At 41.7% G+C, this 27,113-nt stretch overlaps 1 protein-coding gene across 1 annotated transcript in view; it reads left to right on the top strand.

The window, feature by feature from the left end:
* Positions 1-27,113, top strand: part of TRIP11 (thyroid hormone receptor interactor 11) — a 1,664,886-nt gene that overhangs the window by 864,296 nt on the left and 773,477 nt on the right. Inside the window, exon 9 of the mRNA XM_044073627.1 lies at positions 8,421-8,522. Coding sequence (XP_043929562.1) covers positions 8,421-8,522 — 102 coding nt within the window. The remainder of the gene's footprint in view (positions 1-8,420; positions 8,523-27,113) is intronic.

The following is a 27,113-nucleotide window of genomic DNA, read 5'->3' as shown; positions in this document are numbered from 1 at the left end:
CACACCGTAGTACGACCGGAACAAGTATACTTACGTGAAAGTGCTGCTTCGGTGAACAGCACTTTCGCGCAAGTATGCTCACCATATTGGAATTCGGGCATCTGTACTGATCCCATGTATATATATATATATATATATATATATAAAATATGTATATATTGCGTGTGCGTTTGTGTGTGTCTATAATACCCGTATGTATATCTACGACTTCATGTAGTTTAGGTTTCTATCATCATTTTACAGCAGTGTGCTCTCAGTGCTTACACTTAAACTGACAGGTGCAGGAGTTGGACATATAATGTGCTAGCATGGTGCATGATGTGGATGTGCTCCCTAAATGTAGGGTCATAAAAGAAAAATAGTCAGGTGGATGGTAACACGGAATAATATACCAGTCACGTTTCCCATTACGCTGCACACATGCATAGCCACAAATGCTCCAACAGTGCTCCTGTAGATGTTAGATGTTTGGCCACACACAGACAAGTCCATTACTCATAGTTTTGTTACTTCTGCAGTAATATTTCATTGTTAGCAACCTTATGTCGCTCGTCTGGTCAGGATAAAATCGATGAACAGTTGTGGGATCTGTTCAAGCAGTTTTATTATAGACAAACACATCAGGATTGAGGCTTTACTGCACTTGTACATGTTAGCACTCTGGCTCTTCTCTCAAATGGCACTGCTGGCTGCACGTGCTTGCTATTTATATGCACGTGCTGTACTTGGAAATGCTTCTTAACAATACAACACACACTGTTGTACATCCTCCCTCTTTGAGAAATAGCTCATACATTAATGACAACATTGACTGACATACAATTGTACAGAAATAATCCTTTGACATGCAATTATACAAAATTAAATACACAAATAATCATTTCCAGGTTGCTGTGTATTTCATACTGGGTCTGGAAATGCGACCAAATCTTGTGACATAAAAATTGTAACTAGGTCTGGCAACGGGGACTGTCTTAACTGAATGTTCAATTTTGGGGACATCTGGGACATCATCAGGAATGGAAGTAGGTGTTGAGACACATTCTTCAATAGGAACAATGTCTGGATTGCTCTGAGATCTAGAGTCTGTATCACAGGTACGATGCTGCGATATCTATTCTGACACAAGAAGGAGATGTCTACAGTTCTTCCTGTAATCCATGCCTCCTGTTTCTACGAAGTAGGATCTCTGCTTGTCACATATACCTGTCACTTGACAAATCTGGTCGAAGCTTTCACCGTTTGTATCCTCACTGTCTCTTCTTTTTTCAGCAGACGAAAAGATTTGCTCATTTTATCATAGCTGGACTTCTGAAAAGAACACTTTCTGAATAGTTGTTCTTTCATTGCTCTGTTGTATTTAGCTTTAGTTACCAACAAGCTGGAACTGATAGGCAAGGTTGATTTGGTTTGTCTAGATAGAAGTCTCTGAGCAGGCAAGCCAAGTATGTTGTCACACAGTATATTTCTGAGATTAAGTAAATTCAAATCATGCTTTGGCCTCTGTAACAATTGCTTTGCACTCTGTACTGCATGCTCAGCCAGGCCTTTTGACTGTGGGTATTCTGGACTGCTAGTCATATGAACAAAGTCCCACTCTTGCAAATTTCTGAAACAATTGACTGGTAAACTGGGTACCATTGTCAGAGTTAAGTTTATGTGGACTGCCATGGACTGAGAAATAATGTTTCAACTTAGTAGTATCAGTAGTGGACGTTAGGTAGCAAATTGATCTCAAACAAGTTTAAATAAGAGATTACCAGCACTAAATAATGAATTTGTCAGTGGCTACTGTTGACCAAGGTGGTTCAGGTGTTTGGCTTAGCTGAAGTGGCTATTTTTGCAAATGAGGTTTAGTACTATTACGTACTGAACAAGATGAAAGTGCTTTATCAAGGTCTTTTGATTGAGAAGGCCAAAATACTAGTCCTCTCACCCTTCTGTTGGTAGAATCGGAGCCTGGGTGGCCATGCTCTAAAATCTGGATATATTCATGTTGTAAGGAAGTGGGAACAACAACTTTCGGATCTTTGAAAATGATTCCATCCTCCATCAACATTTCATCTCGTTAAGGAAAATAAGGTTGCACTTCTGGCAGTACACAAGATTGCTTTGACGGCCATCCAATATCAATAAAAGTGGTTCAGCTTTTGCAATACTGGATCAGTCTTTGTATGATCTCTCAGCTCATCAAGTCTCGTGGTAGAAAAATTACACGCTTCTGTGACATCAAAGTCAAAATTCTCTGCATCAAGCTGTTCCGTTGTATTTCTGGGTGATCTGGATAAGGTATCAGCCATATAAAAAAGTTTGCCTTTTGTGTAGACCATTTTGTAGTTGTACTTTTGCAATCTTAGCACCTTCTTTGTAATCTAGCTGGAGTTGCATGCATAGACTTCTTTAAAATAGTGACTAGAGGTTTATGATCAGTCTTGATCTGAATAGCTCAGCCATAAATATAGTCATGGAACTTCGAACATGTGAACACAGTTGCCAAAAGTTCTTTCTCAGTTTGAACATACTGCATTTCAGTTTGGGTAAGAGATCTAGATGGATATGCTACTAGTCTTCCTTCTTGAAGAATAACTGCACCAAGATCAAACTTTGAAGCATCACAGGAAAGAATGACTGGTTTTTTGACATTGTAGTATCGTAATGTAGGTGGGGTGGCGATTTTCTGCTTGAGGTCATTAAATGCTCTCTGGTGGTGTTCCAGGCATGACCAGGCAATATTTTTTATGCCTTAAAGGCGCTGTCAGTTCACTGAAGTCAGGTATAAACTTACCCAAATAGTTAACTCTACTAAGGAGATGCTGTAGGGTTTGGACATTGTCCGGTGCTGACATCTCAAGTATGGCTATTTGCTTGGATGGGTCCGGTTGTAAGCCAGTGAATAAATGACCCACGTATGTAACTTCTGGAAGTCTGAATTTACACTTTAGAGGATTGAGCTTCAAGTTCACTTCATGTGCTCTGTCCAGAACTTTCTTGAAGTTTCTGTCATGCTGTGCTTCACCATTGCCTCCAACCAGTAAATCATATGTTGTTATGGCACATGGATAACCTGGAAAAATTTGCTCCATTGCACGCTGAAAGACTTAACTTGCAGAATTTATTCCAAAAGGCATCCTGAGAAATCCATATCTACCAAATGGAGTACTGAATTTAGTCAGTAGTGAAGATTTGTGATCAAGCATTACTTGCCAAAATGAGCTCTGCATCCAGGACATGAAAAAAGTGGCATTTAGCATCAGGGGTGCGACTTCCTCTACTGTATGCATAGGATTTATTGCTTTGTTCAAGTCTCTTGGGTCAATGCATATTCTGATTTCATCTGAGCTCTTTTTATGAGCAGCTACCATGGAAGATACCCATTTAGTTGGTTCTGTAATTGGGCAAATTGCACCTTGCTGCACCATTTTATCCATCTGGGCCTTGACTTTGTTCTGCATAGCTATCGGAACTTTCCTTGCTGGTCTGACTACAGGACTGACCTGTGGGTCTGTTTTCATGGAGTACACAACTGGAAGTTTGCCTAGCTTATCATCAAAAACATCAGCATACTTTGAGAAAATAGCATCGGTGAAACTGGCACTTTGTGACCTTTCTTTATAACCGAGTGATATTTGCATGATTTGCAAAACTTTTGAAAATGGTTCAATTTTTTACACTTGTGGCATTGCTGACCAAATGCTAAGCACTTTTCTCTTTTAGACTCCTGCTTGGCACCACAGTTACGACTGTTGACAGTGAAACTTGAATTGGGTTTTGCTGGCTCACACTTGTACTGTACTGTGCATGTCTGTTTTACTGAGCTAGTCTTAGAACTTGCTGGTAAGTTACGCGCTGTCCCTGGAAAACGTGCTGCAGGCTGTCTACGTTTGCTCTGGAGTTTGGTGAAACCACGCTTTTATCGCTTGCAAGCATACTTGTGTGCCTTTTTGTGAGCTCATGGATATGACAAATCTGAGTAGCTTTGCTCATCGTTGAATCATTGTCATGAAGCAAAATCTTTCTCACTGCAGCATTAACACCACACACAAGCCTGTCCTTTGTCATCTCATCTTTCAAATCACCAAACCTGCACGTCTTAGCTTTGTTTCTCAAATCAGTAATATAAGCTGCAAAAGTTTCTCCTGGCTTTTGGTGTCTTGTATAAAATAAGTGCCTCTCTAATGTAACATTTGTCTGGAAATTGCTTTCTCTGAATTTGTTTCAAGTACTCGGGGTCCTCCCTTGAGTCAGCTGGTACAAAAATATAATGGTTTCCCCCCTCTCCTGCATATACTGCTGCTGCATATGCAAATGAACACTAAATTAAGCAAAATGAATGCCCTTGTGTATGCATCTTTGTCAGAAAAAGCTGCTTGTATGAAAATATATTTCTGCTGAAATACTTTCCAATTCTCTGCAATATTTTGATCAAATACAAGTGGACTTGATCTGCAAAATACCTCTGCCATATTTACACATACTAGTGAAGGCTTTTGCAATTATGCACGAACATACACTCATATACATATGCCAGAAATTCATGACAGAACTTGCAATTATGCCCACTATCACAACAAGCCTCTAAACAACTGAACTTTACAAAATATGTCTCTGTAGCACAAGAACACTTTTGAAAGCACTCTACTCTGTGAAACCACCTCTTATCAGTGTAAGAAACATTTCAAAATGATTGCACTTTGCGAATAAACTGGGCAGAAGAAACTCCGAGTAAGAAACATTTTTAAATTATTGCTCCTTGCGAAGAAACTTTATACAGCAGACTGACGACTTCCAATATGGCTTTACTTTGCCAAATAACTCTGCAGTGTATGAAACACACTGAAATGGCGGCACTCTGTGAATAAAGGTACACAGCATAAGAAACCTTTTGAAATTGCTGTATTCTGACTGCGCTTTACAAAATAGTTGCACTTTGCACACAGTAAACTCTTTAAAATAAATACACAGTAATAAAGCACACACTGCAAGCACTTTGCACACTCTGCGATACTTCAAACAACTCTAGTTATGCTTTGAATAGCTTCAGTTAATGCGAAATAGTAACTTATGGCAAAATAGTCGTTTGCCAAAAGCATGCAGTCACCTTGCTGTATTTATACTTGCCCCCTTTTTATTATATTCGTTATGCCCGTTTAACCCCTTTTCGTACTTATAGTTTGCTTGTGCTAGTTTTACTTTAAACATGCTTATTTTATTTTAAACATGCTCGTTATGCAACTTCAAGGCAGTTCTGAATCCCTTATGAACTTTTCTGATAATTTAATCAAATATCATAATAATCAAATATCATAATTCCAAACAGCTCATTTAATCAGTAATGCGCTTTGTACCTTTTGTTTGATTAATAATACGGTTTTGTCTTACTCATTTGATTAAGCATGCATTCTGTGCCCTTTAAATGCTCCATATTATTTATTTTATAAAATAAACCATTTGTGCGAGTTTTGGTTACCTGTAGTTCATCTCTGGCCATTTCTTACACCCAGTCTGTTCAGCATGCCTTCACTGTTAACTCTGCACCTCGTGGCTTGGAAAAGCTGGCTCCTAAGCCCTGGTTCTGACACCATGTAGCTTGTCTGGTCAGAATATAACAGACGAACAGTTGTGGGTTCTGTTCAAGCAGCTTTATTATATATAAACACATCAGGATTGAGGCTTAGTAACCTAAACTTAGATAAACTTATAAGCTGACTACTACACACATGCATGTTCACACACTGGCTGCTGTCTCAAAATGACACTGCTGCCTGCACATGGTCACTATTTATATGTCCGTGCCACACTTGGAAATGCTTTTTAAAGATAGAACGCATGCACTGTTCTACACCTTACATGGCAAAAGCTGTTAGCTATGTTCATGACTAACTTAAATAAGAAAACGGCACTTGTTTGACTTCTCTGGGAAAGCCAGACAGCTATGTATTGTCAGAAACTCTCCTGTGCAGTCAAACAGGTGTAAATTGCAAATGTTACAGAAGTAGCTAAGGAGTTCTTTAATTACCACAAATTTCAGAGCCCGCCTTGGTAATCTTAGAAAACCAGGTCCAGATTTAAGGAACAAAAAAGAAGGGAAATCCAAAGTTTTTAGCATCCAGTCTATGTTCACTGTAGTTCATTTGCAAATATTCATATGTTGTTAATTTTCTAAATTGACATAACATATACTTATTTCTGTTAACAAGACAGTAATTTGGAACGTCTTGGGTGTGGGTAAGACATATATGGGGTTGCCAGTGACTGACTGTCTTTGGAGCTTTTGTTGTGTATTATGTTGCAGTATGTAACCTGTAGCAACCAGTGGCATACATATGCATGGAAAAGAATGTGGGGGTGGGGGGTTGAAGATTTTCCTCTAAAAATTAAGAGAGTGGAGTTAACAGAGTACTACATTTTGGCACTGTTAAGACTGTTATAGACTGCATGTCCATGTCCTTTCATGTGGTGCTCAAGGAAGGTACTGCTGTGTATAGGCAAATGCCTGCCTCACTGTGAGTAGCTGTCTTGAAACTAGACATTGCATGAAGCAAATTAATGGATGTGGGCAGCTGTCAGGCAGTGTCATGGCAGCTGATGTGACCTGACATGGAGAACAGTGCAGCCAGCATTCACAACCCTTTAGCAAGGTAAACCTTCCTTTGGGAGCAGAAGCCTACCCAGTACTGTGGGTTTTAGCTTTTTGTTAGCTTTTGACTATAGATTGCTGTTGTGAGAGGGAAAGTGAAGAGGTGCTCAAGTCAAATCCAGAGGAAAACAACGTGACAGTGTTTCACTTACGCTCGAGTACTGTGATGCCCTTGCTATGTCTGTCTCTAACAAAATAATTTACCATTTTCATTGTAACCCATCTGTCTGCCTGTTTTGGAGGTGATCACCTTCTAAATAACATGCTAAAGTAATTTTAAATGCCAAGTTTCAGAAAAAGTGTACATGTATGTGCACTTGTATGTATTCAGTACATTGCTACCATATTTGCATAGGAAATGTCTACTAAAACCCATATACCTATATGATTTGATCTACATATAATGTTTAGGGGTAATAGAGTGACTTTTCCTGGTATGAAAAAAAGTGTGTGTACATGTGTTTACTTGTATGTCTGTGTTTTATAGTTCATTTGGTTGAAAACTCCATTTGTTGAGTTTGGATTTCTGTATTTAAAGTGTTACTGATCTTTGTCATAGAATGTTAAACCGGACTTTTAAGAATGGTCATCTATTGCATTCCTTTTTGAGATTTGGTTTAGTTTTGGCTGAGTGACCATAGATTTTGTTTATATAGGCTGTTGGAGTGTGGGACAGATCCCACAAATTAAAATATATTTTATGTGAATTTTTTTTATTTTCTTAATTTACACTAGACTATGTGAGAGGCAAAGTACATATTAAGTTTATTTATGTGTTATGGTTACAGGCTTTGCAACTGTTTGCAATTCTGCTTTTTGGTTTGTTTCTTTTAATAGGTAAATTTCAGCTAGAAGCTGTTTAGATACCAGATGTGAAACAATTGCAGTTTATTTACATTTACAGTTTTTCCTGTATTGATTCTTTTTAGGCAGTCTGTGTATTTTTAATGCATTCATTGCATTTGTAAAGGATTTATTTCACATTTACTAGGTTTTTTGTTTGATTTGTACTGCAATTAAATGTGACTTTTGATTGTTTCATTGTTTTTACTGATTGATCATTATGTACGTGTGTGTGTGTGTGTGTGTGTGTGTGTGTGTGTGTGTGTGTCGCAGTTAAGATAATAGTGTTTTTTTGTGCAGTAACACAGACGCACGTAAATTTGCCTGCTTACGACATACTTAAAAAGCTGGATAGAACATTGACCCGTTATAGACAACTGTGTCTTAGAAATGTGAGGTCCAGAATTGCTGGTTCTAAAAGTCTGAAAAATGGTATAGGAAAAAAAAAACAGCAAATTTTGAAGCAGTTCTTTAAGATCTAAAACATTTCCCTGCAACTCCCTGATGTAGGGGCCTGTGCCTACCAGACTCCTGCTACTTTACATACTCTTATTCTGCAGTCACAGTACCTCAGAGTAGGAGGAGGACCCTGAAGGTGCCACTATCTCGTAACTTTAGTCACGGTACCTCAGAGTAGGAGGAGTACCCTGAAGGTGCCACTGTCTCATAACTTTCCCCCATATTCACTTTTCTAGTTCCACTTTTCTGAGGATTGTAATTATTGTCACTGGAGTTTCAATAGACGTTCTTCAGGACAAATCAGGGAGGATGCCTTCACAGATCAAGTGATAAGGTTGAGTACATATCTGTTCTCTGAATCTCCCAATATTGATTATTAGAAGCATTGCTATGACAGTGAACCTTTTTTGTGATAATTTTGACTTCACTGTTACTCTACATGAGTAACAGAATTAACATTACATTGTTGTTTTTCTTGTAGCTTGAACATGAAACCAAGATGGTGGAATCAGAAGAGACAAAGAATTTGAAAGCAGCCTTTGAGAATATGAAAGAAGAAAATGAACAATTGCATAAAGAAAAGGTTATTTTTTCTTTCATTTGTACATAATAGGGTACAGGATGCATAAGTTGTTACTCCCCAATGTAATGAATCCAGGACTCAGCAGCTTATTAGGGGGAAAATCTGGACAGCACATGTTCTAGGTGGATCCTGAGATCATTTAAAGGGACTGAAGACGTGCTTTTCTAGTTCAAGTAACACTAATTAGATACCATGCTTGTATTCTGTGGTGCAGAATTGCAATCCAAAAGTCATTTTCATTTTCCTTGAGGTGCAAAAGCTTGAAAGTATTATCCAAGTTGGATAAACAAGTAATTTGAGGCATTACTGTGTAAATCCTTCAATGTATTTTTTTAATTTGTGTCTGAATGGACTGTTACAAATACTTAAACCTTCAGCCAAGGAGACCCCGTAGCTTCTTATGAGCTTAGTTCCAGGTGAAACTAAGTTCATCCCTTTCCGTATTTGAGCGCAGCTTGGATCTATGGATGGGAAACAAAAAATGTTCCCAGTCACTGCCCCTCTACTGCTAATGGACAGAGTTAGCTCTTAAATGCTTTATCCCGTGCATGGGATCCCCTCAAATTATCTATGGTACGATTCCAGTTAGTCTCATTAGGGGTAATATACAATTATCGACCATGGGATGGGTAAGGCCAGTCTGTAACCAAATGAGAAAAAGGGAAATTGATTAGGCTTAAATGGCCTACAAGATCAGTTAGGCTAGTACTTACTTATGAACCTATGCAGTCTTTTCCCATGGGAAGCCCTTTTTCCTGATTGTGATGATCTCGTAAACCCATGAGCTGAGTATTTTGAAGGGCTAGTTTGAAAGGTTCCTGGGTTGATGGCGTTTGTTTTTAAGCTAACACCATTGTTGCTTTGTTCGGTTCCCAAGAGTGTGACATGTAGTGACTTAGTGTGCTCCCTCACATGACATTTGAATACGTATCTTGCCACTCCTCCTCCTCCATCACACGCACACAAACTCATACTTTATTAATGTTCTGACATGAGTTCAGGTGCATTAATTATGAAAAAAGAAATAGAACAGTAAGACTTTTCCATTATCCTGTGCATGCATTATCATACTATTTCCATCTTAACTCTGTTGTTTCCTGTCGTGCATTAAGAACATATTGATTTACCTTACAATACCTGTTAGCCTCCTTATTTTAGTCACCTGTTTGAGCATTTTTCCCCAAATGCACCATTTATTTTTGTGAAAATTTCTTACTCCCTGTTTTGTTGACCCTGTCTTTATTTCCTGTATCTTTTTTATGATATTAAGTACGTTATTTACAAGAGTTTAATCTCTGATTTCTGCTTTTTGTGTATTTGCTCTTGTTGCTAGTAATATTAAACGTAAGGCCTTACTAAGACTGGACACTTCTAAACCTGGTCACCAACTTAATAGCATTAATATCGTTGGTTAATATAACATATCCCCCAAACAATTGTCAGAGCATTCTCTAGGGAGTCCTTAAACTCTGGTAACTTACCACATTCCCTCAAAAATTTGTTCCCAACTTTCTCTGTTATTCTCATCACATCTCCAACATGTGCTTACTGCTTGAGGAGGAATCCTTTGAAGCCTGCTTGGAGTATAAAAGTATTTGTGCAAATATTTCCATGCAGGTATCCCAAATTTTGTGTATTTCATAGTATAGCAAGAGGCCTTATAGATTTCTTCCCATTGTTTTTTTGTAATTTGACATTCTGTTCTTCCCTCCCATTGTTTTATAATCTCCTCTGATTGATCTTTACAGTCATATTTAATGCTTTATGTCCTGCTGTTAAGAAAGGGACAATTAGTATCTTCTGATGTCCTTCCATTTCACTGTTGCAGTATTCATTACATTAGGGATCCCCTGCCAAGGGCGGTCTGGCATCCGGCCCGTATAATAAAGCCTTTAGGTTGCTTTAATGTACGCCATATGTCACATCTGTGCTCCTTGCGTAGCATAGGGCATAAAGGTGATGTCAGGACGTACCATCATCAGAACTTCTTTGCTGTCATTCTGAGCGCCATCTCTTGATCGTCCGTCTGAATGCCAGTTCTGTTGCTGGTTCACCAAGCCATTGCAGGTAAGTGCCCCATTGAGGTTCTTTTCTACGTATCCTTTTTTATTGTTGCTTGTGAGGTTTCATGTCATCCAAGAAGGGTAAATGCCAGTGTGGGAGACAGATTCCCCATAATGACCACCATGAACTGTTCCATTTGTCAGGCTTTTGTACTTAAAACTCTTCTTAGTAGACTCCCTTCTTTAGCTCTTTATCTTAAAAATCAGCATATTAAGCATCTTGAAAACTTTACAATGGAGTATTCTTCCCACTCTGAGGGACAGCCATCAGTTAAGAAAGGCAAGAAGCTTAGGCTGGAATCTTCTGCTGTTCAGCCTCCACTGGATGTGTCTCCCAAGGTGAGTGAATGCCCGGAGGTTCGCCCAGCTTTGTCGCTGGATTCCTCTACCACAACCAAGTTGGAGGCCTGCAGGGATCCGACTTTCAGCACATCTGAGAAGGCTTTGCAGAGATCTGTTTCAGATGCTCAGAGGACCTGAGGGTGTTCCTCAAATATTAGTCAGAGAAGAAGTCCCTACTACCATCATTTATTCAGAAAAGAAGTCTCTACTACCATCATTGAATGCTGTCTTGGGTCAGAGACTTCCAAATTTTATAAGGCAGATATCCCACTGGAGAAAAAGCAAAAGACAAAACAGATTTCTTCTGCTTCTAAGGATCCACGGAGTGAATGGCAGGCCTTGACTCAGAGTTTTAGTGCTTTGATGGCATTGAAACCTCCTCAGAGTTTCTGTTCCAGCCTACTCTTGGTCCTCTACTCCTCTAAAAAGACCCATGGAACAGCATTCTTCTAAGCAGGAGCTGTATTTGGATGGGAAGTCCCTTGCTTTACTCTTCTTAGATTCCTTCTTTGGACTGTGGATCAGAGGAAGAGGAATCTGGAAGTCCTGATACTCCCTTTGAAGAGATTTCCTTTAGGGACACAATCTCCAGGATGATGGGGTTCTTTAAATGGGATTGTGCTCAGGTCTCTGAGGTACATAAGATACTATGAGTTGCCGCGGATGGATTCTCCTAAAGCTGCTGCTGTTAATCTTGTGTTGGCTGCCTTGTTGGATGCATTTTCCAATGCTTCTAAGGCTCCAGACACTCAGCCCCTTGCTGCCAGTGAGGACTGCAAATGTTTGTACAGGTTTCCTTCTGCTGATCCCTCAGTGGTTTCTATAGCTTCTGACAAGCCCTCTCAATTACTTCCTTTTCCTAGGTTGCTGTTCTCTGGTAAAGGTGACAGAAACCTGGAAAGGCTAGGCAAGAAGGTTTACACCTCTGCTACCTTGGCTTTAGAGCTGTTAATTATCAGACCCATATGTCCATGTACTTGTTGTCTCTCCTATCCCAGGCTTGCCAGGTTATTTCTTATCTTCCAGACTCTGAGGTAAAACTTCTGCTCTTTCCCTGTTAGGGAATTCCTCCCAGGTGGCTCGTCATTCCATCAAGTGTAGTTATGGTGCAGCAGATGGTTCCTCTAGGGCTGCTGCTTTTGGGTCGGTGATGAGGAGGTATTCTTGGCTTTGGCTTCAGCCTTTATTTATTTATTTATTTAAATTTGTTGACCGGGAGTGTCCGACTGGACGTAGGTCCATTTTCAGCGGAGGCCCGGGGAGAAAAGCTCCACAGTAAAATAAACAGACAGTAGTTGCATTGGATTACATAGCGATTAACAATTTAACATAGCAATTACTTACAACATATTTACAGATGAAGAACATAGTACATCAGTAGACAACTAGAATCTTTATCTGTGAAGTACATAACAGACATTAACAAATGTTACAATGAGAAGTTCCTGCTGTATAATAAGTAGTAGGCTTATGAGCATCTGAGCTTGCCATAATCAAGGTAGTTAGTGGAGTGGAAGGAAAGGTAGTGGTTGGATGGGGTGGATGATATTAGAGTGGGAGTTGCAAGGGCATAGCCAGCATGTTTGTTTTTAGGTGCACTTTTAGTAAAGTTTTGAAGTGGGTGCATGATGGTATGGAGGTAATTGTGGGTGGGCGTGAGTTCCATAATTTGGCTATGGCGCAAGAGGATAGTGCTTCACCAGCAGAGTTATTGGCTTTAGTGATCTGCAAGTGATTTTTGTTGCTGGATCTTAGTGGTCTGGTGGTGCGATAGGGTTGGAGTAGATTCTGGAGGGATGGGACATTTAGTGGATGGTTTACTAGTTTGTGGGTGAGTGAGAGTTGATACCACTGAAGGAGGTGAGGGAGTTCAAGCCAGCCCAGTTCAGCAAGTGAGAGACAGTGGTGACTACGGTAGGATGCTCCTGTGGCGAATTTGGCGATTTTGTTGTCGCAGGTCTCTAGTTTGTTTAGATTGCATTGCCTTAGGTTGGTATATATTGGAGAGGCATAAAGTAGAGTGGAGATAAGGTGGTAATTTGCTATTGAAATTTTTGCTGCTTTGGTGAGAAATTGCTTATTTCTGTATAACGCTCCTAGTTTTTTTGTGGACTTTTTTTATGGTCATGGATATGTGAATGTCAAATTTTAGTTAGTCTATTTCCACTCCTAGCAATTTGGTGTGTTCAGTTGGGTATATAGCGGTGTTGTCTTTTGCTGTGATAAAGTGAGAGTTGTTTTGGGTATGTTTGGTGGGTTGGAAGATGAGTAGTTTAGTTTTGTTTGGGTTTGAGTATTAATTGGGCATCGGATAACCATGTTTCAACAGAGGAAAAGGCTTCCTGTGTGACTTTTTGCAGTTTGGGTAGGGACTGGGCTGAGCAGATGATGGTAGAGTCATCTGAGTATTGTATGAGTGTGCCATGTTTGGTGGCAGAGGCTAGATTATTGGTGTAAACAGAGACGAGTAGGGGTCCAAGGATGGATCCTTTGGGAACCCCTATGGAGACAGGTAGTTGGGGAGATGTGTCATTCTGTCATAGAACGGATTGTTAGCGGTCAGACAGGTAACTCTGAAACCAGTTGGTGACTGATTGTGAGAAGGATAGGTTATTGAGGACAGAGATATGTAGTTTGTGTGGGACCATGTCAAATGCTTTAGATAGGTCTAGGAAAGTAGCAGAGGAGAGATAGCCATTGTTTTTATGCTGAAGGGTAGTGTTAGTAAAGGAGAGTAAGGCAGTGGTGGTGCTATGGTTTGGTTGGAAATCATGCTGAGTACTGGAAAGGAAGTTGTTAGTAAGGAGGTAGTCTGAGACCTGAGAGTGTATGCATCTCTCTAGTATTTTGGAGAGTGGAGAGAGAATAGCTATGGGGCGGTAATTGGTTAGTTCTGCGGAGGGTCCGCCTTTGTGGAAGGGAATTATATGTGATACTTTCCACAGTGTGGGAACGTAACTTTCTGACAGAGATCGGTTAATCAAGATGGATACTGGGTAGGCCAGAGCATCAGCTGCGATTTGTAGGTATTCACTTGGGAGGTTGTCTGCTGCTAATTTGGTGGGTTTAAGTTTAGTTGAGAGTTTTTTTATGTTGGAGGTAGGTACAGGAGAAAAAGAGAAGGCAGTGGGGAGATGATTAGTTGAAGGTGTGGGTTGGAGGGGAGGGGGGTTGTGTTGTTTAGCTGGTGGTAGTATGGTTTGGGTGAAGTGTGTGTTGAATGAGGTAGCAATATTTTCTGAGGAGTGAGGGATGTTAGGAGGAGGGGTACTGACTTTACCTGGGTGGAGGATGGAGTTTATGGAGGACCAGAATTGTTTGGGGCTGTGTTGTGAGGTGTCTAGGGCAGACTGGTAGTATTGGAATTTGTCCTGTTTTATTAGCTTTTTGACTCTATTGCGTAGTTCTAGGAATTTCTGTCTAGCTGAGGGGGTTTTGGTTTTGCGCCAGTACTCCCAGGCTTTATCCCTGTTTTTCATTTCTTAGTGGTTTTCTGTAGCCATGGGGAGGGTTGTGCCTTGGTTCTGGAAAATCTTATGGGGGCATGGTAATTAAGGATGTTCAGGAAGGTAGTATTAAAATATTCAACTGCGTCATCTAGACTGAGGTGCTTTAGAGGATGCCAGTTATGTTCTTTGAGGGATGAGATGAATGTGAGTGGGTTAAAGTTTAGTTTTTTACGTATTTGACAGTAGATGACAGGTTTAGCTTGGTATAGGTATTTTTTGAGTAGGAATGTTGGGGAGTGATCACTGAGGCTATCTGATAAGCAGCCTGTTATATATGACTGGGGGCTCTTACTGACTAGTATCCAGTCCAGGGTAGTGTTCTTGCTGGAGTTTTTATTTATCCTGGTTGGTGACTGGACTAGTTGGGTGAAGCCATGAAGGTGTACATGATGGGTTGGATTGTTGCCAGAACAGGATTGCCAGTCAATATTGAAATCACCTAAGATGATAGTTTCTTGGGGAAGATGGTGGGTAGACCAGCTGAGGAGGTTTTCTATAGGAGGGATGTTTTGGCCAGGTGGGAAGTAGCATCCAATTATGTTGATGGTTTTGTTTTGGTTAATTTTGAGGTTGGTATATATTATTTCTTCATCAGCCTTTGCCTGATGATATTAAGGCTAAGTTGATGGATGATGATCTTGATAAATGTTTGGTGAAGCTTTTGCTGATATGTTTAATTCCTTTCAGGATAAGATCAAGGATTTACAGACACTTAAAGCATGTGTTTGTTTCTCCTGTGCCTATATTTCAGAGAAACTACCCTAAAAAGCCAGCCTTTGTTCGCAAGCAGTCTCACCTTCCTCCTAAGGGTAAAAAAGGTGGCAGGTGAGCTCCTCCAGCTAAAATTACTCAAACTTCAGTGCCTCAGAAGTCTCCTTTTTCAGATAAACCAGGTGTTGTCTGTCCTATTCTTTCCAGCCTCTTTCCTGTCTCTGTTTGCCTCTCTCTCTGGCTACAAATTACTCAGGATTTATGGATCCTGTCCATTGTCAGTCAGGGGTATTTCATGGTCTGTAAAACCTTTCCCTCTCTTATGGGTGTTCCTCAGCCTCCGCAGGAACAACTCTCCTTCTTTCCAGAGGTGATTCAGGTCCTTTTGACTCGGGATACTATTCAGGTGGTACCTGCATCCCAAAGAAGGAGGAGGTTTTACTTCAGGATGTTTCTAGTACCCAGAAAAGAGGGTACCTGGAGACCAGATGTTCTTCATGTTTCACTGTTGCAGTCATTACATCTGGGTAATCTGCTGGCAGGTTGCCCTCAGTTGGCTTGAATAACAAAGTCTTGGGTCCTGCGTCGGTTGCTGTCTCCTCTTCCATGACGTCAGGTCATCAGGGGTATAAAACATGCAGCTGATGCCATTTTATTCATTCTTTCTTGCCGCATGGTGCCCGAAGCAGAAGCAGTTCGCTAGTGCCGGTCGGCCGACTCCTGAAATTTTTTCATTCGAGTTTCAGAACCGAAGTCTTCAACTAAAGCTAAGTACCCCGTTGGGGAAACTTTTTCTTGCTCCTTACCGATGTCAGTAAAAGTTAATAATTGCATTACTTCTGGGAAGCAAATACCTCTTAAGGATTTTCATTTGTACTGTATTCCTTGCCTAGGCTCAGATCATAACTTGCCTTGCTGTTGGTTTTGTGCTAGATTTAAACAACACACTATGAAGCGCCGGTATATTTTTGCTTCAAAATATTTTGGATCCAGATTTAATTACCCTGAAATGTCGTCGGTTAGCAATCCGACATCCGGAGTTCACAAAAAACACAAAGAAAAAGACAGAGACAGATTGTCGAGGTCCAAAACCGATGAAGCTTCTAAGCCAGTCGCCGGTTTGCCGGTACTCAGGCGCTTTCTCAGCCCCTGATACCCACTACTTTTGAGTCGCAGGCCTCTACTGAGACCCATGTGGAGTCTGGTATGCCACGAGATTCTCAGAGTATTGAACTCGTGGATGTCTCTCCCTTGGATGGGTCCGGAGCCGCTGAGCAGGCACCGGCTTCTGAGGGTGTTTTCAGGCCTCAACATTTTTATATAAAACCGATGCCAGCTTCAAAAACAAGATCAAAAACATACTCTAAGTCTAAAAAAAAACGATGCGTGAGCTACGTGCTCAGGCCCCTATGCCTAAAAAACAGATGATCAAAATGGCTGAGTATTTAATTACCTTGATCAGGCCCCCCCTGCTAAGAGGCCTAGGCAAGACACTGATTATGAATCTTCAGATCAGGTTTCCATTTCTTCTGATTCCTCTTCTGATCAGGAATTTTCTCTTCCACCCTGTGAGGATTCAGATGCAGAAGAATCCATCCCATCTGCATCTCCTCCTGAGGATTATTCTTTTGGAGAAACCTTGCATACTTTAAGGGAACATTTTTATTGGGAGAGTCAGGATTTTTCTGAATCAAAAAAGAGGCTTAGGGATTTCCTTCTTCCTCAGCATAGGCCTTTGGCAATACCTCCAGTATTAGACATTGTTGATGTGTTTTTGGAATCAAGCATGGCTCCTGATTCCCTACCTCTGGCTCCTAGTAAGCCAGATGGATATTACAGGGTTCCTGCCTCCCACAAACTTCTATTCAAAAATCCTGCTGCTGATCCTGAGACCATCCCATAGGGTCCCAAAGGTGTAAAGGCCTCTACAGCCAAAAATCCTACCCCCTCTGATAGAGCTTCCAGGGCGCTGGTTAAATGGAGAAAGAAGGTTTATACATCTGCAACCTTGGCATTTAGGGCCTTAAACTTGCCAGTTTCATATGCTTAAATATCAACAGCATGTTATGGGCTTATTAAAGCAGAAAATTTTGTTGATTTCTGATTGTGTGGAAAATAAAGAATTACAGGAATTATTGCATGCAGCAGAACAGGTTGGAAAGCATACTTTGCAATGTGGTTTTGATTCCTTGGAGGCCTCTTGCAGGGCCGCAGTTACTGGATCTGTGATTAGAAGGCATGCCTGGCTCAAGGAGCAAAATCTGCCTGATCATGTTAAAGTTAAATTGTTGGATGCCCCTTTACAGCATGATACTCTGTTTGGTAATAAGAAAGAAGAGGTTTTAAAGAAAATGGAAGACACAGCTAAATCTATGCAAACTGTAAAAGAGTTCTTACAAGTGCAGCCACCTAGGTTCAGTAGGCACTGGCCTACTAAAAATTGGTCCTTTCCTGCGTCCAACAGAGCCTCTCAAGGCAAATCCAGGCACTCAGAAGGCTCTAGATACCAATCACAGGGTTCTTACAGATCAAAGCAATGGGGTGCCTCCACCTCCAAATCTGGAGGAAATAAAGCACAAACCAACAGTAAGCAGTCTCAATGACTTCCCTGTACCTTCACCAAGCACTTATCTTTTGGCAGCCCCCTTGGGGGGAAAATTAGCACTTCATGCTCAAAATTGGCAGTTAATTACCCAGGACAAGTGGGTGTTAATCATAGTATCCCGGGGGGTACATATTTCATTTATATACTTTGCCAATTCCTGATGGTTGGCCAGATCTGCCACAAAATCAATGGGCAGAGGCTCAGAAACAAGTTATGTCCCTCATGGATATGGGGGATATTCAACCAGAACAGGAAAAAAGGACAAGGTTTTTATTCAAGACTTTTTCTGGTACCCAGAAAAGACTATGCCTGGCGTCCAGTACTGGACTTATCGATTTTGAACACGTTCCTGGACATTCAAAAATTCAAAATGCTGACTTTACAACAGCTACTGCCTATGTTGGGTAGGAACGCTTGGTTAGTTACTTTAGACTTAAGAGGCATACCTGCATATCCCAGTAAGGGAATCGTGCAGAAGATACCTCCGCTTCAAGGCAGGTTTTTTGCATTACCAATTCTCTGCACTGCCCTTTGGCTTATCTACTGCACCCAGGGTCTTTACAAAGTGCTTGGCACCAGTAATTGCATTTTGCAGACAAAGAAGCATACAAATTTATCCTTACCTGGACGACTGTCTCATTCAAGCAGAGGACAAGGACACACTTCTTCATCATCTGATGTTTGTAAAAAAGCTTCTAACATGCCTAGGATACACAATAAACGAAAAGAAATCCCAACTGGTACCCTCTCAAATAATAACATTCCTGGGTGCAAGCTTGAATACAACTGCCCAGATGGCTTACCTTACGCCAGACAAAGACAACAGACAACTTACTTCAAACAGATGGCAACAAAAACCCAGTTATCTGCAAGACAAATTCTGCAGGCTTTGGGGTTCATGGCATCCTGCATTCTACTAATTCCATATGCAAGACTGCTTATGAGGAAACTTCAGTGGTACCTAAAAAGTTTATGGAGTCAACATTGTCACAATCTGGAAACAATGTTTCCTCTCATTCCCTGCCTACAACAGGAGTTTCTTTGGTGGGCAGAGACATGTCACCAAAACAAGGGGCTATCATTCACTCTACCCCTGCCACCCAAACCCTAACTACAGATGCATCAGACTATGCTTGGGGGGCCCACCTGGCAGGGAGATGCATTCAGGGCATATGGAGCCCAAAACAAATGCTTTTGCATATCAACCAGAAAGAGATGCTAGCTGTTCAGAATGCTCTGACAGCCTTCAAGGACTTACTTCATCCAGGACAACTACTGATAAAGACGGACAACACCACGGTTATGTGGAACATAAACAAGCAGGGAGGTACACATTCCTACCCCCTTTGCAGACTAGCCATGGCATTGTGGAACACAGCTTTGACTTACCAAGTACATCTTCAGGCTCAATTCCTGCCAGGAAAACAAGAGAGTCTGGCAGACGACCTAAGCAGAAATCTTATGGTCCCACATGAGTGGAAACTGGATCCACGAATCTTCAGCATGGTAACACAGAAATGGGGGAGCCCAGACATAGATCTATTTGCCTCTCACCAAAATTATCAACTGGACAAATTCTGCACAAGGACTTATCACAGACAAGCATGGAAAGTGGATGCCCTATCCTTCAGTTGGAAAAACCTGTCAGTCTATGCCTTTTCCCCCTCTGATTCTTCTCTCCAAGGTCTTACTTCCCAGAAGATCACCAGCTCCTGCATGGGACCTCAATTTTGTGCTGGAAAAACTCTCCCTGCCTCCTTTTGAACCAGCTGTTACTGCGGATATAATTTTTTTATCTTGGAAAACAGCTTTCCACTTTGCAATCACTTCAGCAAGAAAGGTTTCAGAACTACAAGCACTCATGGCTGTGGAGCCTTTTATTACATTTTACACTGGCAGGGTGTCCCTCAGGACCAATCCTTCCTTTATGCCTAAGGTGGTATCCAGTGTGGCTCTTAACCAAACAATTCACCTGCAAACATTTTACCCAAATCCACAGAACAAGGGGGAGCGGATTCTGCACTCATTGGACGTACACAGACAACTAAGATTCTACTTGAACAGGACCAAATCTCTAAAAGTCTGAGCAACTACTGGTGGCATTTGCTTCAGGATCAGAGGGGAAGGCTATATCAAAGCAGACTATTTCTAAGTGGATAAGCCACTACATTCTTTTGTGCTACTTGCACCATGGTAAACCAGTGCCCAAAAGAATCCGGTCACATTCCACCAGGGCTGCCTCTACCTCAGCAGCCTTTGTCAGAGGAGTTCTAACCAAAGACATTCTATAAGCTGCTACTTGGAGCTGTTCATACCTTCACAAAGCATTATCATTTGCCTCTCTTCTCCAAATCCAGGGCAGGCTTTGCCACTGCAGTTCTGCAGGGCCTTATAGCTGCTCCTAATGCTATTTAGTTCCATCCTCCCATCCATAGCTTTGGGATTCTACCCAAATGTAATGTCTGCAACAGTGAAACACAAAGAACATAGTACAGCTGTGTACACTTACCATAAATGTAGATGTTCGAGTGTATTCACTGTTGCAGTCCGGGTTACCCACCTGCCATCCCCCTTTTCTATAACTTCTCTTTCCTTCACTATATTCTAAAGCCTTTGTAGTGTATTTGCTTTTAGATGAAGGTAAAGTTTATGTTGCTAAAAGTGCATTTACATATATTGCTGTTTGTGTGTGTGTATGTATGTGTATATATATATATATATATATATATATATATATATATATATATATAATTTTTTTTTTTTTTTGCACCCCATTTGGGGGGGCACCTGATATCTGGGGCAGGAAAAACTGAACAAAATGGCGTCGGCTGCATGTTTTATACCCCTGACGACCTGACGTCATGGAAGAGGAGACGGCAGCCGAAGCAGGACCCAAGACTTTGTTATTCAGGCCGACTGAGGGCAACCTGCCAGCAGATTACCCAAATGTAATGACTGCAACAGTGAATTCACTCAAGCATCTACATTTATGGTAAGTGTACACAACTGTACTTTCTAGACCTCTCTCATCTAAACACTTATCTTAAGGTGTCCTCCTTTCGAATGTTGTCCCTTCAGACTTTGTTCCCTCTTTTGCTTTCTCAGGCTTATTTGGTGTGTCTGGATTCTAAGGATACTTATCTCCATATTCAGATCCATCCTCTTTTCAGGAATGTTGCTTCCTGACATTTTCAGTTCTCTGCTTTGCCCTTTGGCTTTTCTACTGCCCCATGAGTATTAATGAAATGCCTTGCTCCTGTGATTGCTTTTTGCATGATTCAGGGAATCCAAGTCTTTCCTTACTTGGATGACCTGCTGTTTTAGCCATCCTCTCCAGAGATCCTGTTGCAAAATCTTCATTTTGCCATTTCCATTCTGCAAACTCTGCAGTCAACTTGAAAAAGTCTTTTCTGACTCCTTCTCAGAACCATGTTTTTCTGGGGTGCAAAATTCATATGGTGCCTATGCTGGCATCCCTGCCTCCCAAGGCCTTGACACTCATTTCCTTCGTTCAATCTCTTCTTCCTCTGACATGTGTTACAGCCAGGGAGTTTCTGAGAGCTTCGGGATTCATGGCATCCAACATCTCTCTACTCCCTCTGGGCAAACTCCGCCTGAGAAAGTTTCAGTGGTTTTTGAAGTCAAGTTTGGCATCAACATGCACATCTCCTAGAATTTGTAGTTTTTATCTTGTCTCCAGAAGGACCTTCATTGGTGGATCCAGCAGTTGTCTCTAAATCCAGGGCTCCCTTTTCATTCCCCTCTTCCCTCTCAGGAGCTGTTCACAGATGCAGCATACTTGGGATGGGGAGCAGCCGTTGGCACCCTAAAGGTGCAAGGGGTATGGTCACCTCTTCAACAAAGAGAGCATATCAGTGTCAAAGAAATGAGAGCTCTTCTGCTGGCGCTTCAGGCTTTTCATCTTCTTTTCTTCCCAGGACCTCTCAAGGTTTTTGCAGACAAAAGCACAGTGATGTGGAATAAAACAAACTGGGGAACAAGATCTTGTCATCTTTGATGTGGAATAAAACAAACTGGGGAACAGGATCTTGTCATCTTTGCTGTTTGACGGTCATGTTGTGGGATCTTGCTGTCCGGTATGAAGTGACTCTTCAAACAGTTTACATTCCCTCAGGTCAAAACATTGTGACAGACACTCTGAGCAGGTCCTTAACTCAATCCCACAAATGGATGTTTCACAGGTATGTGTTTCTGGACATTGTCCACCAGTGGGGTACTCCTCAAACCTATTTGCCTTCTCTGTGAATAGACATCTTCCTCTAGTTTGTGCCAGAGTTCCAGGTTCTAGTTTGGAAGGTGGATGTCCTATCTTTCTTGAAAGGGGATGTTTCTTTATGCATCCCCCTTCCCCACATTCCAGAAGTCCTGTCCAAATTTCAAAGGGTGCTCCAAAAATCTTGTTGGTGACTCCCCTTTTGGCCGAGACAGTATTGGTTCCCCCTTCTGCGTTTAGCCAAGGGAAATCATCATAAGTTACCTTACAGGGTGGACCTGCTCACAGGGCAAAGAATCTCTCATCCATCCCCACCTGTCCACTTTTCAGCTGACACTGTGGATGATAGGATTTTGATTCCACATAGACACCTTTTTTTTGTTCTGAGGACATGCTTGTGGCACTGCAGGAGGCCGGGGAACCCAACACTAGGAAATCCTATTTATCCAAATGGAAGAGTTTTTCTGTATGGCGTCTTTCTCGAAACCTGGATCCATTTTTGTGGATACTCTTTTAGTTGTCTCTTAGCTGTGTGAATTGCTGAATGCTGGGTTGGCTTATTCTTATGTTAAGGCCCATTTATCGGTTATCGCTGCCTGTCTGCCTTTATCTCCTGCTTACCTTCTAGATTTGAGACTAAACAATTCCTAAAAAGCGTCCTTCATATTAGGCCTCCCAGGAAGTCTGTTAGTCTTCCTTGGGATCTTAATTTTGTTTTGGAAAAATTGACCAGGCTTGTTTTGAGCCTGCAGCTTCAGCTTCCTTGCCACATTGCTCTTGGAAGACTGTTCTTTTGTTAGCTCTTACGTCTGCCAGACAGGTATCTAAGTTTCAAGCCCTTCTGGCTTGTCCTCCTTTTTCAATGATTCATAAGGACAAGGGTGTTCTTGCGTACTAATCCTTCTTTCGTGCCCAGAGTGGTTAATGAGTTGTCCCTTAATCAGTCTAGTCATTTGCCCACTTTTTCCCTTTTCCGCAGTCTGCTAGTGAGAAGGTGCTGCACACGCTGGATGTGCGCAGACAACTCTGATTTTATTGGGATAAGACTGAGACTATTAGAGAAAAGACTAAGACTGTTAGGAAATCTGAATGGCTGTTTGTTTCCTTTCATCCCAAGTCTTGGGATTAGTTCTATCCAACCAATCTATTTCTTCTTGGATTTCAAAAGCTATTTCTTTTTTGTTATTCCTTTGATATTAAAAGCCTTCCTTATTCTGTTAAGGCTCATTCTACTAGGGCTGTGGCTTCTTCTGGTGCTTTTTTTCAAGGGTTTTGGATACTGACTCTATTCTTGAGGCAGCTACCTGGACTTCTGTGCATTTATTTACCAAGCACTATAAGTTGGATGGAATTTCCAGAGCTAGAGCTGGTTTTGCTAGGACCATCCTTCATGACTTCCTAGAGAACTATGCTGGTCCTTCCTCCTCCCAAGTTTCTTCCTGAATGTTGGCACTCTCTCTAATGTAATGAATACTGCAACAGTAAAATGGAAAGACAGTGCAGCTGTGTAAAATCTTACCATAATGGTAGGTGTCCTCCTCTTTACTGTTGCAGTATTCACTCCCTCCCTCCACCCCCGGTCCATTTCTCTTCTGGTTGTACTGATTTCCTTATCTTCTCCTTGGGACTGGTGTTCCTAGTGGAGTTCTCCCAATTCTGAGGATGATATGTCCATATGTCACCTTTATGCCCTGTGCTATACAAGGAGCATACGTGTAACATATGGTGTACCTTAAAGCAACCTAAAGGCTTTGGTATACTGGCCGGACACTGGGCTGCCCTAGGCAGGGGATTCCTAATGTAATGAATACTGTAACAATAAAGAGAAGGACGTCTACCATTATGGTAAGATTTTACACAATTGTACTTTCTTATAGTTTAATAGGTGTGGGCTAGGCTAATGGCCCTGGAGCCTTTACTAGCCTAGCCCATAGGATTACCATGGCATTGTGCCACCCGACCTTCGTTCCCAGTGCCTCTGTCAAGTAGAGCCACTGGAGTGTGTGGTGTGAATTTTCTATTTCCCATCCACTCATCAAGATTTCTCTTGAAGAGGGCCAGTGAGGTGCTCTGCTTGACATGTATGGGAAGTCTATTCCATAGCATGGGCAGTCTCTGGGTTATGAACCTGTCCCTCCAGCTTGTTCTGTTGATTGTGGTAATGAGGTTGAGGTTTCTGGAGCATGTAGTGTTGAGGGATTGGGATTTCTTTAGATGTAGCATTTCTATCAGAGTTGGGTCAGACATGGCTTTGTAAGTCAAGCAGAGATTGCTTCCAAGTAGGCAATATGAGACCGAGAATAGTTGGAGTTTTTTGAGTCTGTCCATATAGGAAAAGTGTTTAAGGCCTAAGATCCTCTTTGTGATATATTTTTGCGGCCTCTCCAGTTGTTGTGTCTAGTGAGGTACATGCCAAATGGGGCATTGTACTCTATGATTGACCTAATGATGGAAGAGTAGAGGGAGACAATGACCTCTTTCTTCTTCGATGCAAAACCCTTAGTAATGAGATGTGCCACATAGGACTTTCTGACCACAGTGGCAATGTGGTCGTCAAAAGCGAGGTTGCTGTCAAGCTGTGTTCCCAGATCTCTTATGACACCTTCTGTGTTCAGTGTACTACCATTGATGTGGTAATTCATGGGAACCGGGTTTTTCCCAAAGGGGATGATGACACATTTTTTTGGCATCGAGCTTAAGGCCATGGTTCTGACACCAGTCATTGGTCTCAGTGAGGCCTTTCTGTAGGATGTCAACATCACTTGGGGAGTTAATTATGACTCCCAACTTGCAATAGTCTGCGAACTTTGTCAGCCACAGTCCCTTTGTGTTGGCCTGAACTTCAGATAGGTAGATACCCAAAAGAAGAGGACCCAGGACTGAACCCTGTGGGACTCCACTCGTGACTGGTAGACAGTCTTACTTGGAGTGAGCTACTTTCACACTGTGGGTTCTATCTGTGAGTCAGTTTGCAACCCACTTAGTGATATGGGGGTTGATGCCTAGCTTAGTGAGTTTTTCCTATGATTCCTGAGTTGAGAATATCAAAGGCCTTGGCCAGATCAAGGTAGGCTGTATGAACCAACTTGCCTTCATCCACAGCTCTGGTGACTGACTCCAAGTCAACCAGGTTGAGCAGGCATGATCTACCCTTCACAAAACCAGACTGTGTGGGATCCAGGGTTTGGAGTTTCCATATATCTTTGTTCCACTAGAAGCCCTCCCAGAGCTGGTCTTTCATTTTTTCTTTGCCTATATTCCACTAACAGTCACTGATACGGAGGGTAATCTCTGAGCTGCAGATTATAGGTTCATAGGTATGTATTAGGTTAATGACCAGAATGTCCTTTTTAAGCCTAGCCATGCATTCCAAATCTCTGAAATGTTTTGGCAGCATTAAGTGTAAGCACGGATTTGGGAGATTAAAGATTTACAAGCAGGGGTCTGGAAGGTGACTCATTTACAGGCTACCTGTGTCCATAAGAGACATAGATGCCAAACCAGGGGTGAATTTCCTGTTCCCCATCCAATTGTCCAAGTTACACTGTGGGTTAGAGAGCAACTCTGCTTCATATGGATGGGGAGCCTGTTCCAGTGGGCTTACATACCTGTCTCTCCATCTGGTCTTGTTTATATCATAAGCAAAGTTTTATGTCTTCAGACTGGATAGTTCTGGTGCTGTTTGTTTTGCAGTTGTCCAGAAAGTCCACCAGGATGAGATTTGACAGTGACTTGTATGCCAGGAATAGATCTCCCCTCAACAGCCTATAGGAGACAGAATACAGGGATAGAGCCCTGAGGCGGTCTGCACAGGGCATGTTACTTACACCCTGCATTTTTTCATAGGTAGGTACTAGGCTATTGGCCCTATGGCCTATATAAGCCTAGCCAAACGGTACCCTGGCTTTTGCCCACCAAGAAAATTATTTTCCTGTGCCCCTGTCAAGCAGAGCCACAGACGTAATCCCATGGGTGAATTTCCTATCTCCCATCCAGTCATAAAGATGCATTCTTTCACTGAGGAACCTCTGTGGACATTCCAGTTGTTGGATGTTACTGGTTAGGTGCATACCAAAGGGAGCATTGTACTCAGTGACAGGTCAGATGAATGATGAATACAGTGGAACAGTGACCTCCTTGGACCTAGATGCCATACCTTTGTTTATAAGTTGCATAACATAGAATGATTTCCACACTACTGTAGACAAGTGATGGTTAAAGGTTAGATTACTGTCTATTGGGGTCTCCAAGTGTCCTACTACTGGGTCAGCTCTTACGGGTGTCTTGTCACTATGATAGTTACAGGGGTGGCTGACTTCCCGAAGGATAGTATTATGCATTTCTTGGCATTTAGTTTTAGTCCATGGCTGTGACACAAGTTATTTGTGTCAGCCCATTTTGGAGAACATTTGGGTTTGTGGAGGATTATATGACTGTTCCAAATTTGCAGTCATCTGCAGATTGTCAGTCAGAGGCCCTTGGCTTTGGGCTTGACTTCAAAGAAGTAAACAGCAAAAAGGAGTCCCAGGACTAATCCCTGAGGGGCATCGCTTCATAATTCTAACTTTCCTGGGTCCTGTCTGTGAGCCTGATGACTATCCACTGGGTGATGTAAGGGTTTCTGTCCAGCCTCTTGAGTTTGTCAACTTTTCCCAAGTGGTGTGTTGTGTAAAATGCCTGTGTCAGGTCAAGGTAAGTGCGAACCGGTTTTATTGCTCATTGGTGAGGAGCAACTTCTTGGCTTGTTCCTGCTCTCTTCTACGTTTATTTGCTGTCAGTAATGCAGTTCCTTTGTTTCCTTCAGTTCGTTCCTGACATTTCTTGATTTTTTTGTACCCTTGGTGACATGTACTGCTCTTGGCAAAATAACTCTCCTCCACTGGTTTTGTCTTCATAATGTTGTCTGACACTTTATATGTAGTACTCTGTATAACTTATTTCTGTTCTACTTTAACTCTTGCCTGCAAACCCCAAAGTCCTCTTCATCACGTTTTCCACGTTGTGCTGTCATCTTAATTTTCCACTTTGATTTTTGTCCCTCTGATTGAGCTGTATATATAGTGTTAGTTGCATAGCTTTACAGTATCCTTTCAAGTCAGGCTGTCATCAGCTGCTCAGTTTAATACG

This window comes from Protopterus annectens, chromosome 6.part0, assembly GCF_019279795.1.
Source record: "Protopterus annectens isolate FY-2018-M chromosome 6.part0, PAN1.0, whole genome shotgun sequence".
NCBI lineage: Eukaryota > Metazoa > Chordata > Ceratodontiformes > Protopteridae > Protopterus > Protopterus annectens.
The sequence above is the reverse complement of the archived record's forward strand: the minus strand, read 5'-3'. Positions and strand labels throughout refer to the sequence as shown.